At 40.9% G+C, this 14,597-nt stretch overlaps 1 protein-coding gene across 1 annotated transcript in view; it reads left to right on the forward strand.

Annotated features, from left to right (window-relative positions):
• The window catches only part of GCH1 (GTP cyclohydrolase 1), a 38,495-nt gene extending 24,848 nt beyond the window's left edge, over positions 1-13,647 (forward strand). The window contains exons 3-6 of the mRNA XM_037155620.2: positions 3,268-3,323; positions 9,606-9,637; positions 10,553-10,637; positions 11,547-13,647. Of these exons, the coding sequence (XP_037011515.2) occupies positions 3,268-3,323; positions 9,606-9,637; positions 10,553-10,637; positions 11,547-11,673 (300 nt within the window). The 3' untranslated portion in view covers positions 11,674-13,647. The remainder of the gene's footprint in view (positions 1-3,267; positions 3,324-9,605; positions 9,638-10,552; positions 10,638-11,546) is intronic.
• Positions 13,648-14,597: the final 950 nt, after the last annotated feature.

Raw genomic sequence — 14,597 nt, forward strand, 5'->3', positions numbered from 1 at the left:
GCCGGGTGGGGAGCAGGCTGTGCCACCCAGGTTTGTACTGGTGCCCTCTGTGGTGTCCGCACAACGACGACACCTCAGGATGCGTTTCTCGGAAGTTAGCTCTGTTGAGCAGCACGTGACTGTGTGTAAATGGAAAGAGTTTATGGTGCGTAGTCTTTGTGTCTGGTTTCTTTTGCTCCACATTGTAAGAGCCATTGATGGTATTGCCTATTGTTGTAGTTTGTTTATTTTCATTGCTATAATTATTCTGTTATACATACATACCACAGTCTATCTGTTCTGTTCTTGGTGGATTTTTTGTGTGTTGTTGTTTTTTTTTTCTTCTGGGTGTTAGCTTGTTTGTATAGAAATAAGTGATAAAGATTTATTCAAGGGTCTTAGAGTTTGCAAACTTAGAACACAGCTAGGCAAAAACCCAGACGTGTTCCAAAGAAGAAAGTAAAGTTCAGATCTCACAGTAAAAGTCGTGTTCTTGAGAATGATCAGTCCTGCACTCTTAGCCCTCAGATTGGTCCAGGATGGTTGTCAGTCAGATGTCTGGTGGTCTACGTGATGAGCCAGGTGGTCTGGAGCATGGTGTCTGAATCCTGAGTGGGGGGTGGGGTAGTGAGAAGGTTATTTGCAGGTCCGAGGTATGTTCAGCATTGATGCACAAATCATCTGATGTATATCCAGGTATTGATGCAGGACTGGGAAGTTCAAAAGTTTAAGTTCCTCGGCTACTTAAAATAAGAAAGAGAATTGTTTCCTCATGCCTTCATAATCATCACCTTCCTAATGTTAATGGTTTAGCAGCTTGGGTAAAATGACTCCATTTAGTATTTCTCTATCTCCACTTTTCCCTAAGGTGCTACCAGCATTCTTCTGGCACACCTGTGCATGCATTTCTGGTGGGAATATACCTACAAGTGTATTGCAGGATCATAGCAAATACTCCTGCTTACTCATCAGATGCTGATTTTTAGTTTTCCAAAGCGGTCCCACCAATTTATACCTCCCGTTCTCTCATGTAAGTCCCAGTCACTTCACAATCCTTGCCAACACTTGGCACATTAACTCCTTCTAAGTTTAGTATTCTGATGTGTGTGATGTGGTTTGTCTCTTTTTAAAACCTTTTACTATAGAAAATTTTAAGCACATATAACGATAAAAAGATTAGCATAATCAAGTTCCAGGTTCCCATCTATCAGCTTCAACTGTTGTCAGTAAAGAACTATATATATATATATATATATATATATATATATATATATATATATATATATATGACATTCCCACCCCCTGGGCTATTTGGAAGCAAATCTTAGCTATACTATCTTTTTCCAGTACATCTCTAAAAGATGAGGATGCCCCACTCCCCCACCCCTGCCCCCGGCCCCACCCTACCCTACACACACTTCAGAAGCCAGCTGAAAGCCCAGGTTTGGATCTGAGCTTGATGAACTGGCTACAGATTGGAGATTCCAACAAACTCCTCCTTAGGTTTGATTCATTTGCTAGAATCGCTCACAGTACACAAAGAAACACATTAACTTACTAGGTCACAGGTTTGTTGTAAACAGATGTAACTCGGGAACAGCCAGAGGGCAGAGATGCATAGGGCAAGGTGTGAGGGGAGGGACCCAGAACTTGCAGGCCTTCTACAGCGCGCCAGGCTCCCTGCATCTCATGTGTTCACCAACTGGAAAGTTCTCCAATCTCCGTTCTCTCAGGGTTTTATGCAGGCTTCACTGTGTAGTCACAATTAATTAAATCATTGGTCATTGCCCATAGACCCGACCTCCAGCCCCTTTTCTCTCCAGGGTGGTGGGTTTGGAGGTGGGGCAGGACCGGAAGCTCCAACCTTCTAATCACATGGTACATTCCCGCCCCCCCCAGGTGCTGCCCAAGCCGCCTCATTAACATAACAAAAGACACTCCCCACACTTGGGAAATTCCCAGGATTTGGGCAGCTGTGAGTCAGGAATTGTGAATGAATACTAAATGTACATTTCTCACAAATCACAGTATTTCAACCCTCTATCCCGTTATATTCTGCTATGATCACCTCTGTGTGTTTTTTGCTAACTCTTTTAAATATATTAATCAGTGGTGATTTTCTAAAGTGGACATTTAAATGACAGGATATTTAGGAAGACCATAAATAGCACAAGCAATACACGAATTATAGCTCTGCTTGTAAGTATAAAAATTTCAAGTGCTACAGAAGGCCTTGGTTCCATGGGAAAGTTTAATTCTAATTTTTCTTTGAAATGCCTAACATTCGGATGCTACTTTTGCTTTCTCCTACTGCTGACCAGGAAGGCGACGCATCTGTATTCTCAAACTCCCACAGCATCCTGCTCACAGATAAAAAAGTTACTAATTACTACTAGATTAATTACTCAAGTGTATAGTAAATATTAGGTAAACAAATGTGAAAAATGCCAGCTCACCAAGATGCAAATAAGTCTATAATTTTATCTTAGGTTCATTGATTGCCTACAAATGACCATTACTTTTAGCCTTTTTGGAGAATTAATTTTATTCATACTTAATGCATGGCTCAAAGAGAAGTGACATTGACATATTAGATATTAATCAGTGCCTATTTAGATTATAGAAATGGCTTTGCCTTCTAGTAAGTTTTATGAGAACTTTAGGTGTTCGGATCTAGGTTATTGCACTGGCACATTCATGTCTGTGTTCTTCTCCTGTTGACTGGAAGGTGGTGCTCTCCAGCAGCTGAAAAATGGGGCCACCATGTGTGACAGAGGGCGTGGAACCCCTCTTTCTGTACAATGGGGTGGGATTTTCCAGGCAACAGTGATGCGCGGAATGTGACTGGGACTCACATGACAGAACGTGAAGTGTCAGTTGGTACAACCACTTTGGAAAACTAAAAGTCAGCCCTTAAGGAGGCCTTCCTGGCTACATTTTAGTGTTGCTACAGTATAATGTACTTTTCTTGGGATGTTTCTCCTCGATAGAGGAAAAAATTGTATCAAATTTAACTTCACCAGGAAATACCATGACTGTACTTCAAACTTGTTGTTTTATTAACAATATCCTTCTTATATATTTTCCTTTTACTGCATTTATGTAATTTTTTAAATGCTTGTATAAGGCTTCATTTTCTCAGTCTTAAACCTATATGACTTAAAGATGCGTTTGCATTGTGTTGAATTACATAAAATTATTCTGTATGGTGCTTCCTTATTTCCTTGTTTTGTCCCAAGGAAGCACTGTGTTTTTACTTAGCTCATGATTTCTGTCTCTCTCCTGAAGGTCCATATCGGCTACCTTCCTAACAAGCAAGTCCTTGGCCTCAGCAAACTTGCGAGGTAAGTGTGACTGTGGTGAATAGGAAAACTGGTTAATAGGATCCTGCCCTACACAGTGAGAGTCTCATCAGGCTTGCTTTTTTGACCAGTGCGATCTAACATGGAAGTCACATTGCAACTTAAAATTTATAGCTGTAGAGACAGACTTAGAGGACCTGAAATCCAAATGTCCTTTTCCTCACTCCCCCACTGCCTACCCTCCTCCCCTATCTCCTAGCCTTTCATCCATTGGCACATTCTTGAAGTCTTAGCTCTCACCTTTCTCTGTAGATAGAGCCTTCCCTGACCAGAGGGGACCTGCGTCCCTGTCCTTTCAGCTAACAGTGAGGGGTGGGAGAGGAAATTTGGGCAGGGGTCTAACAACGCTGCACTGTTTTCACACTTCTAATCAAACCGCTGTTTGGGGTCTCGACCTTGCCTTCTGCTGCACCTTGGCGCCTTCAGGCACCTCTCTGGAGTCCTGCAAGGGCCAGTCAGCTCGCTTCTGCCTCTGCAGACACAAGACTGTGCCTTCCTTGGCTTTCTCAGCGCTATTCCAGGATGAGGTTTACTCTCTTTTCTCCTATTGCTCTCCTTTCTGCTACAGTCTTCTTTTCCATTCTTTATCCTGTGTGTTTATTCCTTTAAAAAAATTCCTTTGCTACCATTTTTATTCGGGTTTTAGGAAGGAGAGTATGTAATCTATGTTTAAGTGACAGTCAACTTGAGGGTTAGTGTTCATTTTTAAGGGAAAAAAATGGAACACTAAATTAAAGAACTGAGTGTATGTTACTTCCAGATATGTTGTAAAATTTTTGAATAAAAGGTCTATAAATGGGGGAAAAAGGCTAAGGCTTTATTTAACTGCTTACTCCTTCTAAGAAGTAGGAATATTTAGGGAAGGATGAGTAATAAAGCAAGCTGAATGTCTTTGCAAAACTTCGCTGTTCGTTTTAATCTTTTATGTGAAGTTTTCATACGCTTGCCTGGAAATGCGTGACCTTTCAGCGCCACCAAAGGCAAATATCAAACAGGAAAGCCTCAAGTAACAAGAAAATGCCAGAAGTGAGTTGATCTGTTTTAACTCTGGTAAGAATTCTAGAGTAAACTTGGTCTGAATAGAAATTCCTGTTGCTGCTGAAAATCCATTGAACGCCTATTCCTTTTCTTGCCTTAGAATCACTGAGTGAACATAAATAAATTTAGAATTTTGAATTTTGAATTGCAATGCCCCCTGGTAGCCATGGTTAGTCTGTTTATCAGACAGACACCTACTTTGAAAGGACTCTGTGCCAGAGAGAAGTAGGACTCAGGTACGAGGTAGCAGGTGCCACAGAAATGCCTACTTTGGAGCTCCCAGCTCAGAGGGGCCACGGTGGCTGACAGGGCTGAGCAGACCCTGAGACGGAGGGCTGAGCAGAATCCTAGCTGCAAGAGAAGTTCCTCTAGGTACAGCAAATGCGTAAGTAGAGGCAAACGAGAGGGTAGGAGCAAGCATAGTCCATGGACAGGGAGCAGGTTAGGTTGATAGAAATAAGAGGTTTAGGCAGGGATGAGGGGGAAGGCAGGGCAGGCATAAGATTACCGTGTGAAGATTTCTTTTCTTTCTCAATTATTAAAGTATACATACCAGTTAAATTTAAATATAAATGAGTAAAAGGGAAGGTTTTCTTTCCTGTTTTTATTTCCCAGAGTGAAAACTAGGTACTTCTTTCACTATCCTTCTGGCAAATTTCTATGAAAACTCAACCACAAAGCTTTTTAAAAATTTGCATAACAAAACAAGCAAAAAAAAAAAGGAGGGTGGGGAGATCATACCCTACATTCTGCACTACATTTTTAAAAAATTTAAAATATTACATTGAAATCTCTTGTACATCTTTCAGTCCAAAAAGTTTAGGTTCATTTTAATAATTTCACTCATTAATAGAATTCCTTTAACTAGTCTTTGATACAGATGAATATAGTCTGCAGTTTGAGGCTACTTTCAAAAAGAAAAAAAATGCTTTGGTGAGCATATTTTTAATGTATTTGCATACTTTGGGTTTACCCGTAAGATAAATTACTAGAATAAAATTTGCTGGGTTAAGGGGAGCTGAGTTTTTTACATACTAAATTGCTCTCCAAAAAAAGGGGATACCAGTTTATACTCTAATAATAGAGGGTGCGTCTATTAGCACCCTCTATTTCTCCAAAGTGTGGAGAAAGCTCCACACTTTGTCCAACACTGGGTTTCATCACACGTTTTGACCTTTGCCAAGCTGATAAATGAAAAATGGTACCTATTGTTTCAATTTGCATTTCTTTTCTAGAATGAAGCTGAGTCTTTTCAGAAACTTTCTACACTTAACCTTTGCTAGTTTTTCCACTGGGTTGCTTGCCTTTTTATTACTAGTTCGTGTGAGTTCTCTGGATGTTAAAGCAGTTAGGTCAGGGGCTGCAAATCGTCTTCCCAGGCTTGTCATTTGTCTTTTGATTTTGTTGTACAGTATCATTTTTCCATAAAGAAGTTAAAAACTTTTATTATAGCCATAAACTCATGTTTCCTGGGTTATTTTTATTTTGATGTCTTTGCTCCATTCGGAATGTATTCAGGAGCAAGGAGTGGGGGGGGGAAATCCACTCATTCCTGCCGCACGTTTGCTGACCTGCCCCGCTCCGTTGCCTTCTGCTTTCTCCCCTGCTTACCCCCCACCCCCGCCCCAGCCTCCTTGCTCTCTTTGTTGCCACTCTCTGTTGGGCTTTTCTTGTGTTCCTCCTGGATTATATGTTAAATTCCTAACTCCTCTTGCCTCAAATCTCTTAGGGTCCTTACATCTGCTCTCACATGCTGGTCACTGGTTCAATTCCAAGTCAGGGCCTATGCAGGAGGCAGTCTGTCCATGTTTCTCTCTCACATTGATGTCTCTCTTCCTCTCTTTCTCCCTCCCTTCCCCTCTCTCTAGCATCAATTTTAAGAAATCATAAAAGTTCAAAATAAAAAGGGAAAATTTATCAAAGGGGACAAAGCAGGTTTTCTTATTTTAATAAAGTTTGCATAATAAAAGCGGTCATGAATCTTCACATGTCAAATGGGTTTAAAACAAAAAGCAGGAAGTGGCTGAAATGAACAGAGAGACTGACCTACCCAAAAACAATGAGTGGGGACTCTGACTTCCTCTCAGTCTTTGCTTGAGATGGACAAATAGCATATACAAAGCAGAATTGAGAGGATACATACTTGTATTTTAGAATGAGAGGCTATGTAACTAAGAATATGCTTTAAAAACTTTAAATTCTTCAAAATAAGTTTTTAAAAAAGATAGAGAAGGGAATAAATTGAGAGTTAGATAGAAAATGTGGATACACCGGTAGCTGTTAGAAAAAGTCAAATTAGCCCTGGCTGTGTAGCTCAGTTGGTTAGAGCATCATCTTGATATATCAGTGGGTTTGGTCCCCAGTCAGGGCAACCAGTGAATGCATAAATAAGTGGAACAGCAAATTGATGTTCCTTTCTCTCTGTCTCTTTCTTTTTCTCTCTCCCTTCCTCTCTCTCTGTAAAAAAATTTTAAAAATTATTTTAAAAAAGAAAAATTAAATTAATGTTAGGAGGGAGGTGGAAAGGGACAGGGCGGAACCCAGTCAGGTTAATAGGCATTCTTTCCAACTTCCAAACAAACGCTGATTCCCATGTTGTGTGTGTCAGTCAAAAGAGCACTGAAAAACCTGAAAAGCTCTCCAGCCAAATTGATGAAGTTGCCTATTCCTGATGACAAAGCTTGATAAAACTAGCATTTAAAAAATTATAGACTAGTCTCATTTATTAGTGTAGTTTTAAAAATCCAAAATATATTTTTAAAAGACTCTACTTTAACAGGCTACAAGTATTGTATTGATCATGTCCCAAGACAGTTTACTTCAAGATCACAAACATGGTGTAGATTAAAATTGAGAACTGATTCTGGGAGTATGGTAAACTAGATTGTGATAGGAATGAGAACATTAGAGACACGGAGGACTGAGAAGGCCCGGTTGCCCTTAACTGAGATCCCAGGAGATGACAGAGGCTGTGTGTGGGGGGGTGGGGGTATGCAATATTAGAGAAGGTAATATTTACAAGCAATTCTGAGTACAAGCAAAATATGTCTCCAGACTCAGGAAGCCTAATAAATCCCAAACAGAACAAATGAAATTAAATCCTCACCTAGATACAATATAGAAAACTGCAGAGTGTATATACGCAAATGTCATAAAATTAGCCATAGAGAAAAATATTGCCTACAAGGTAACAGCAATCAGACTGACAGTTGGTTTGCCAATGGCAATATTTGAAAGGCAGATAAATATCAGCGTCAAACTAGAATTCTGTTCCCAACAGATACCTCTCAACAAATTATCTTCAAGAACGAGGACAAATTATACATATATTTTTTAATATAAAGAAGCTATATGACTTTCCTTAATGCTGAGGAGACAGAAATTCATCACCTACTTTTTTCTTGGAAAGAAAAATGAATAAACTAGGAATAAGAAATAATGAACTCTCTGAGCATAGGGATCCTGTTCACTACACAATCCATACAGAGTAGGCACTCAGCAATCTGCAGGAACGACCCTGCTTTGGAGTGACACTGGCTACCTGCCAGAAACCAGCAGTGGGGGTGGTAGCAGAATGTTAGGGGCCTTCCTGCTAAAGCCCGGAGAGCAGTAGGATGCCCGGTATCACCACTGCTATCTAATGTTGTGCCTGAAATTTTACTTGGGAAAAAGAAATGACAACTATGAGAAGGAAGACAGTACTAAGTTTTAAATCGATGGCATCTCTTTCTTATATAACAGAAATGAACCACCTGGAAAACTATCAGAAGTAATATATATAGAAATTTGACCCAGTGAGAATAGACCATTTTTTTTAAAGTAGGGAAACTCCCTGGCTGGTGTAGCTCAGTGGATTGAGCACGGGCCTGCGAACCACATGATCGTGGTTCGATTCCCAGTCAGGGCGCATGCTTGGGTTGCAGGCTGGTTCCCTGCAGGCCAGTTCCCAGCAGAAGATGCACGAAAGGCAACCACACATTGATGTTTCTCTCCCTCTCTCCTTCCCTTCCCCTCTAAAGATAAATAAAATCTTTAAAAAAAAGTAGGGAAACTGTTTTGTTTTGTTTTTTTAATTATTATTATTTATTTATTTTTAGAGAGAGGGGCAGGGAGAGAGAAAGGGAGAGAAACCTCAGTGTGTGGTGGCCTCTCATGTGGCCCCCACCGGGGACCTGGCCTGCAACCCAGGCACGTGCCCTGACCAGGAATTGAACCAGTGACCCCTTGATTCACAGCCTGAGCTCAGTCTACTGAGCTACACCAGCCAGGGTAGAATAAGCCATTTTCTATCTAGGAGCTTGAACCATCCTTTCTCAGGTTTTTGTTCAAAATAAAAAAAATATGTAGGAGTTCCTTCAATGTTGTTTACCTACTGGGAACACAAAAGAATCAGAATGGCTCCCGTTTCAGGCTAAGGGGCGGCGAATAGGGTGGGCACGATTTATTGACGTTGTTGTCTGGAATAGAGGTATAAAGGAGCAAGTTGCCTGTTCTGTCTGAGGGTCATACGGGGGGGAAGAGCCCTAAAATGCCTCATAGGCAAGGTGATCCTTGAGTCCAAATTCATGACTGAAAGGCTAAATTTTAAAGAAAAGTGTCCTTAATGTTATCCTAAAATGGGTGATTTGTGTGGTCATTTTTCCATCTAACAACTAGAGTGAAAGATGTTGAAAGGAGAAAAATCATCACTTAACAGATTGTGTTGTAAGCGAAGATCAGTAAGCTTTTATTTTGGAAGGAGGTTAATTGTAGTGATTGCCTACATAGACTTATTTTATAAAACGATGTCTGAAGTAGTTCAAATTTGATTATCCTAATAGGTTTAGTTGGTACAGTAGTTGACAGTGGTCTGCCTATTAATTCACAAAGTCTTTTTATTTTTAACTTGAACTCTAAGCTCTGATTAAACAATATGATTAATTAGAACACTTGAGACTTAGCTCAGAATTGAGGGCTTAGGAGCTTTAAAATTACTCACCTCTAATTGTGCTTTTTATAAGTGAACTATATACTCTTAACTCCCTCTCTCTGTGGGAACAGAGGGAACACCTCTCTCACAGTTGGTCTCCTGTAGTTTTTATATCTTTCTATCCTCCTATAAACATTAACCTTTTCTGCCTACACCCTACAATTGCTTCAGTAAAGTCCTTTTAGTTTTATGAGGATGCCTTAGCAATTTCACTTTAAAAAAATTATGATTAACTAAAATAGTTCTTTCTTTTTTAGGATTGTAGAAATCTATAGTAGAAGATTACAAGGTAAATTTTAAAACTATGTTTTTTACAGAAAATTTTTTCTTAAGGAAACAGCATTTTTTGTTCTTATCGTAAGTATAATACATATGACATAAAAATTAAAACCTCATAGGAATATAAAACAGAAAAAGCCTGCTATGCACGTTCCTTCACATTTTATGCAAATACAAACATTTAAAAATTCATTTATTTTTATTACATTTCAAAACGGGCTCATATTATAAATAGTGGGCTTCATTTGTCTTTTATTTCTACTTTTTTTTTCCCACTTACATGTTAAACATTTCCCCTGCATACATGTACGTGTCTCATTTGTTTTGCCTACTGTTTAGTACTCCATTGCACGGCTGTGCTGTGGCTTCATTTAATCAATCTGTGCTCTGATAGGCATTTGGGGATTTTGTCAGCTTTCAAATGGATGTAATGCTTCAGTGAATGTATGTATTCAAAGATGAGTTGTGTATTCAGTACAGGAACTGCAATGTTTAGGTTAAATCATTGGCTTTTACCATTGCTCTAAGTCCAGCTCAATAATCAGACCGTAACCCCTGTGTTAATCCTGTTGCTGAGCTATTCGTTTGCTCTGCTCTACCTCTGTGGAGGTGCTCGATGTCGATATTCTGTTGGACTCACTGCACACCTGAGAGACTCTGGCTGTCTTAATCTGTTCCCCATAGTGGCGCTGGAGGGCGCCAGGGGTTCCTGAGCTGTCCTCAGTACCCGCCTGCAGGGCAGGGAATTGAACAGGGCCTCCTTGGCCCAGGCAGCGAACAAAGCCAAGTGGTAGAAGCTGGTTGTCTTGGCCTTTAAATCTCATGGGAGTCTGCTTTTTAATATGTTATATATTTTAGAGACAGCAAAAGCTTTCAGCTCTCTTTGTGCCAGACACTTAAACTCAGCTCCTTGTCACATCCACAGTTCAGGAGCGCCTGACGAAACAAATTGCCATAGCAATCACAGAAGCCTTGCGACCCGCTGGAGTTGGGGTGGTGGTGGAAGCAACGTAAGTCCGTATTTGCCTTTAATAACGTCGCAGTGGGACATGAAAGTGATACTCAGTGCTGCTCGGTTTTCCTGGCGTAGGCGGTGCCACACACTGACACTGTCCTGTCTTCCATCCCTGAGCCTGCAGCCCCTGTACCTCCGTCACTTACTGTGTTGCCAATATGGGCACCAGAACAGGGGACACTGGTTTTTTTCTCCTGTTTTTGTTTTTATGGGGGTTGTGGAAGAGCAGAGAGTCATGAGCTTGGGTGTAGCGATTTGCATAACCAGCAGCGTTGTGTGTCTTCTCTTGATTTCTTTTTTAGCTCTTTCTTGCCCCAAGTAGAGTTTTCCTAATATTTTGACACATATTTTAAAAACAGAGAGGACTAAGAATGGATACAAAGTGCAACTGAAGACTCTTCTTTAAGTTAGAGTGCATTTTGAGAGCTGCCCACGGCTCGTGGGCAGAGTTCTCATCCACGCTCCTGGCATGGCTTGGACTCTACCATGTGGGCTGTCTGGCTTCACCAGGCTGGTCACCGTCCTCTGCACTCTGACTGGTGAGCCCAGCATGCTCTGGAAGTTCTCTCAGCACCTCAGCGGGCATAGTGTTGTCCTGGGCCTGAAGACGGATCAAGTGAGAACTCCGGTTTCTCTTCATCTGTAGACCACTTGTATTATCTTCACTCAGGAATATTCCATCTCCCCTTCTTTCCTGTCAGATGCCAGAAGGACTTGGCCACTAAGAATAAAAACTACAAGACTAAGAAGCTTAAAAATTTTTTTAGGATAAAATTTGTCTCAGTGACAAACTTGGTCATTGTGAACTCGGTTTAATCAAGTTTATTATTTTTTTTGGACTGCTTTTAATTTTAAAAACCAAACCAGTAACTGTCTATTCTCCCTTTGTTGGCTTGTTTTGTAGACACATGTGCATGGTCATGCGAGGGGTACAGAAAATGAACAGCAAGACTGTGACCAGCACGATGTTGGGTGTGTTCCGGGAAGACCCAAAGACACGCGAAGAGTTCCTCACTCTCATTAGGAGCTGAGCTTTCAGCACGTGCTGTGTGCTTTGCAGACCGTGCCTCTAACAGTAGCATCAGTTGTCTGGTCTTAATTGTTTGTACAATTCCCTTCTCAGTTGTAAGATGTGAAACTTACTCCTTGTCACTAATTGTATTTCATAATTATTTATCGCAGGTTAAATAACAATAACTTTAGTAAAGGGGTAGGTGCTCTATTCTCTTCTAGCCACCACTGAGTGGCAACGTTCAAGCACACTGCCGATAGTGTTAAGCTGTATGTGTACTCCCCCTGCCGTTCTGACAACCTGAGGGTGCTGGGGAGGGAGAAGAACTCACGTACTTTGTTCAAATAGTACGGTGATTTGGTTGATAAGCATAGGGGTGTTGGGAATGGGAGGAAATATGGCCAATATTCTGCTTTTTCCACTCCCCAAACAAAAATGGTATAGAGCTTAAAATAATTTATTGTATAGTGTGCAGCATCGCTCTGCAAATTCAAAGTCCAACAGGCTCCACTTTAATCATGTTTATTAAACTGCCCGTAACGCTTTATTTTTTAAATATTTATTTTTTAACTGTCTAGTTGTAACGTTAATCACCAAGGGAAGGTAATGAAATACCTATGTTTTTGATTTTATAGTGAGTTAAAAAGTCACATTTCTACCTTCTATTCTTTTTAAAATTCCAGGGAATTAGTTCCTGGAGTTGTTTACGAGTGTATTCTCATGTCAACATACAGGGATTTAGACATTTAACTCTCTGTGCCTTGATGAGAATATCACACCATTTAGAGTGTAGGTACCTTTGCCTTCATTTAAAAGCCATTATTTTATGAGACTTAGTACTGACATGGAACATAAATAGTGCTCAGAGTTCCTTTTGAAGTTTCTTGGGAGCTTACTGTGTGTGTTTCTTGCAGATGCCTCAAAACTTTTAAAAAATCTTATCAGTAGTATTTCCAGATATTCCAGAAACTGTCGAGTGCTCATGACTTTCAGGTCTGCGGGGCTATTGCTTCCATGGCCTTGGAAGGATGTAGAAGGAGCTCACTGTGGACCGCACTATGAGCTACGTCTGTCCAATGTCTACTGACATTGTGTTGTTGGTGTCTGTGCAGGTGGCCCGTAATCTTCAGGGATTACTGGGGAATACCAGAAGCTCCCGTCCTGGTTTTCCTTGTGGTCCATGGGACCTGGTCTGCGGTGTTATCTGTTTAAGCAGGCGAGGTCTTTCAGTCCAGGAAGCTGTTGCCTTATTAATGATTCTCTTAAAATTTCCTCTACTGGGGCGGTGTGGGCCAAATTAAAACAAAATAACCAAACACCCCTGCAAAAACACAAACATGATTTTTCATGGAGAAGCCTCTTGTTTGGGCTGACAATACTCCATTACCTGAAGAAGAGTTAAGTACAGCGCTTTCTTTAACTCTGGTAGACCCGTCTCTGCCACTCAGATGTATTTTGTTTGGCTTATGATGAGGCTAAATGGCAGAGATTCTTTTTTTAAACATTCCTTACTTCCATTTTCTGCATTTTTCTATATTTGGATTTTCTAAAGTACAGTGATGGTTGATTTTGAGTTCCTTTTAAAATCAAAGCTAGTATAAGCATTATCCTGCTTAATATTTAGACATTTAGAGGTAGACTTAAGCACTCAACTCATGTTTGGTATTTTAAAGTAAAAGCAGGTGTGACTTGGAGGACCAAAGAAATTGTTAGTATAAATTTATCTTTCTGAGACAAATTGTATTCCTTTTTAAAATGATTCTTTAACATTCCCTAGAAGTGTTCTCATAAAAGTCTAATGTATTCACAGGCTGTTGTTTTACTGGTAAATGCAAAGTAATTACCTTGTCTGTTTTACTCTGGTCTGTAGTACTTCAAAATGACCTTTTCATATCCATGAACTTGAGTCCGTTTTGGGGACTTTTAACACTGTGCAATTAAATTGTCTAAATTTTATGTATGTGTATGTTCCTAAAGTTAATTCTATTTAAATTATTAAAGTGTTATAACTTTGTTCTTGTGAAAGTAGTTTTTTTTTTTAACCATTAGTATAGATATAACAACTAATTCGATTGTTTTCATTGTATTCTGTTTTAGCAAAGCTACCCTCCAGGAGGGCTTCTTGCAGCCTTGATGCTATTGGAGTATAAATCCCAGTGGCAGGGCCAATTCACCCGGCTCTCTGTTTCCCTTCGGTACTGGGTTGGAGGATTGCTGTCCTCACCCCCCTGCAGGCTGGGATGAGATTGAGGACTCCCCGAGTGGCCCCCTTGTATCTCCCAAGCTTAAGTTTGAGTAACAGCAGCCTCCTGAGGACTGGTGCTGCTTTCTGTGTGGGTGCAGCTCGGGAAGGAAAGGCCAGGGAGGGAAAGGCTAGGGCACGGAGCCAGGCAGTGTGGGAAGCGGAAGAAAGTTTTCTTTTTCTAGAAAATAGCCTATCCTGGGCAAAACTTCCAGCTAAGGTTTTGCTGCCTCTTTCAGTTCTGCCTGGTGACTTCATGCCACCCTCTTTCCTGGTGGTCTCCTCCCTGTTCCCTGCTCCACCCGGGCAGAGGCCCTGCCTTCACTGGCTGTCAGCATGCCTGGGTGGTGCTGCTCCTGGCAGGGCCCTGTAGACTGTTGGGTGGCTGTTCTCATCACGCAAAGTGGGAGTGCTTAACTGGAATAATACAACCCTACAGCCACAACTCACAGATGTCAGTAAAACAATGAGCTTCTCATCAACGCCCAAGTTGCTGCTCCTAAATTTTTTCACTGAAGATTGATTGGCTGAGTTCCTTGTTCTGTCACTTGATGGAAGAGCAGATGCGGACACCGAAAGTTTCAGAGAAGGCTGGCTGTGTGTCAACACAGAACAGCGGGATTCCCAGTGGGCCAGAATCCTCCTGTGAAGGTGAGGAGGAAAGAGTTTCAATACATGAGGTCAAGGCCAAGTAAGTTCCT

The sequence above is a fragment of the Artibeus jamaicensis genome, unplaced genomic scaffold, assembly GCF_021234435.1.
Source record: "Artibeus jamaicensis isolate MK-2021 breed Jamaican fruit bat unplaced genomic scaffold, CSHL_Jam_final contig_548, whole genome shotgun sequence".
Classification (NCBI taxonomy): domain Eukaryota; kingdom Metazoa; phylum Chordata; class Mammalia; order Chiroptera; family Phyllostomidae; genus Artibeus; species Artibeus jamaicensis.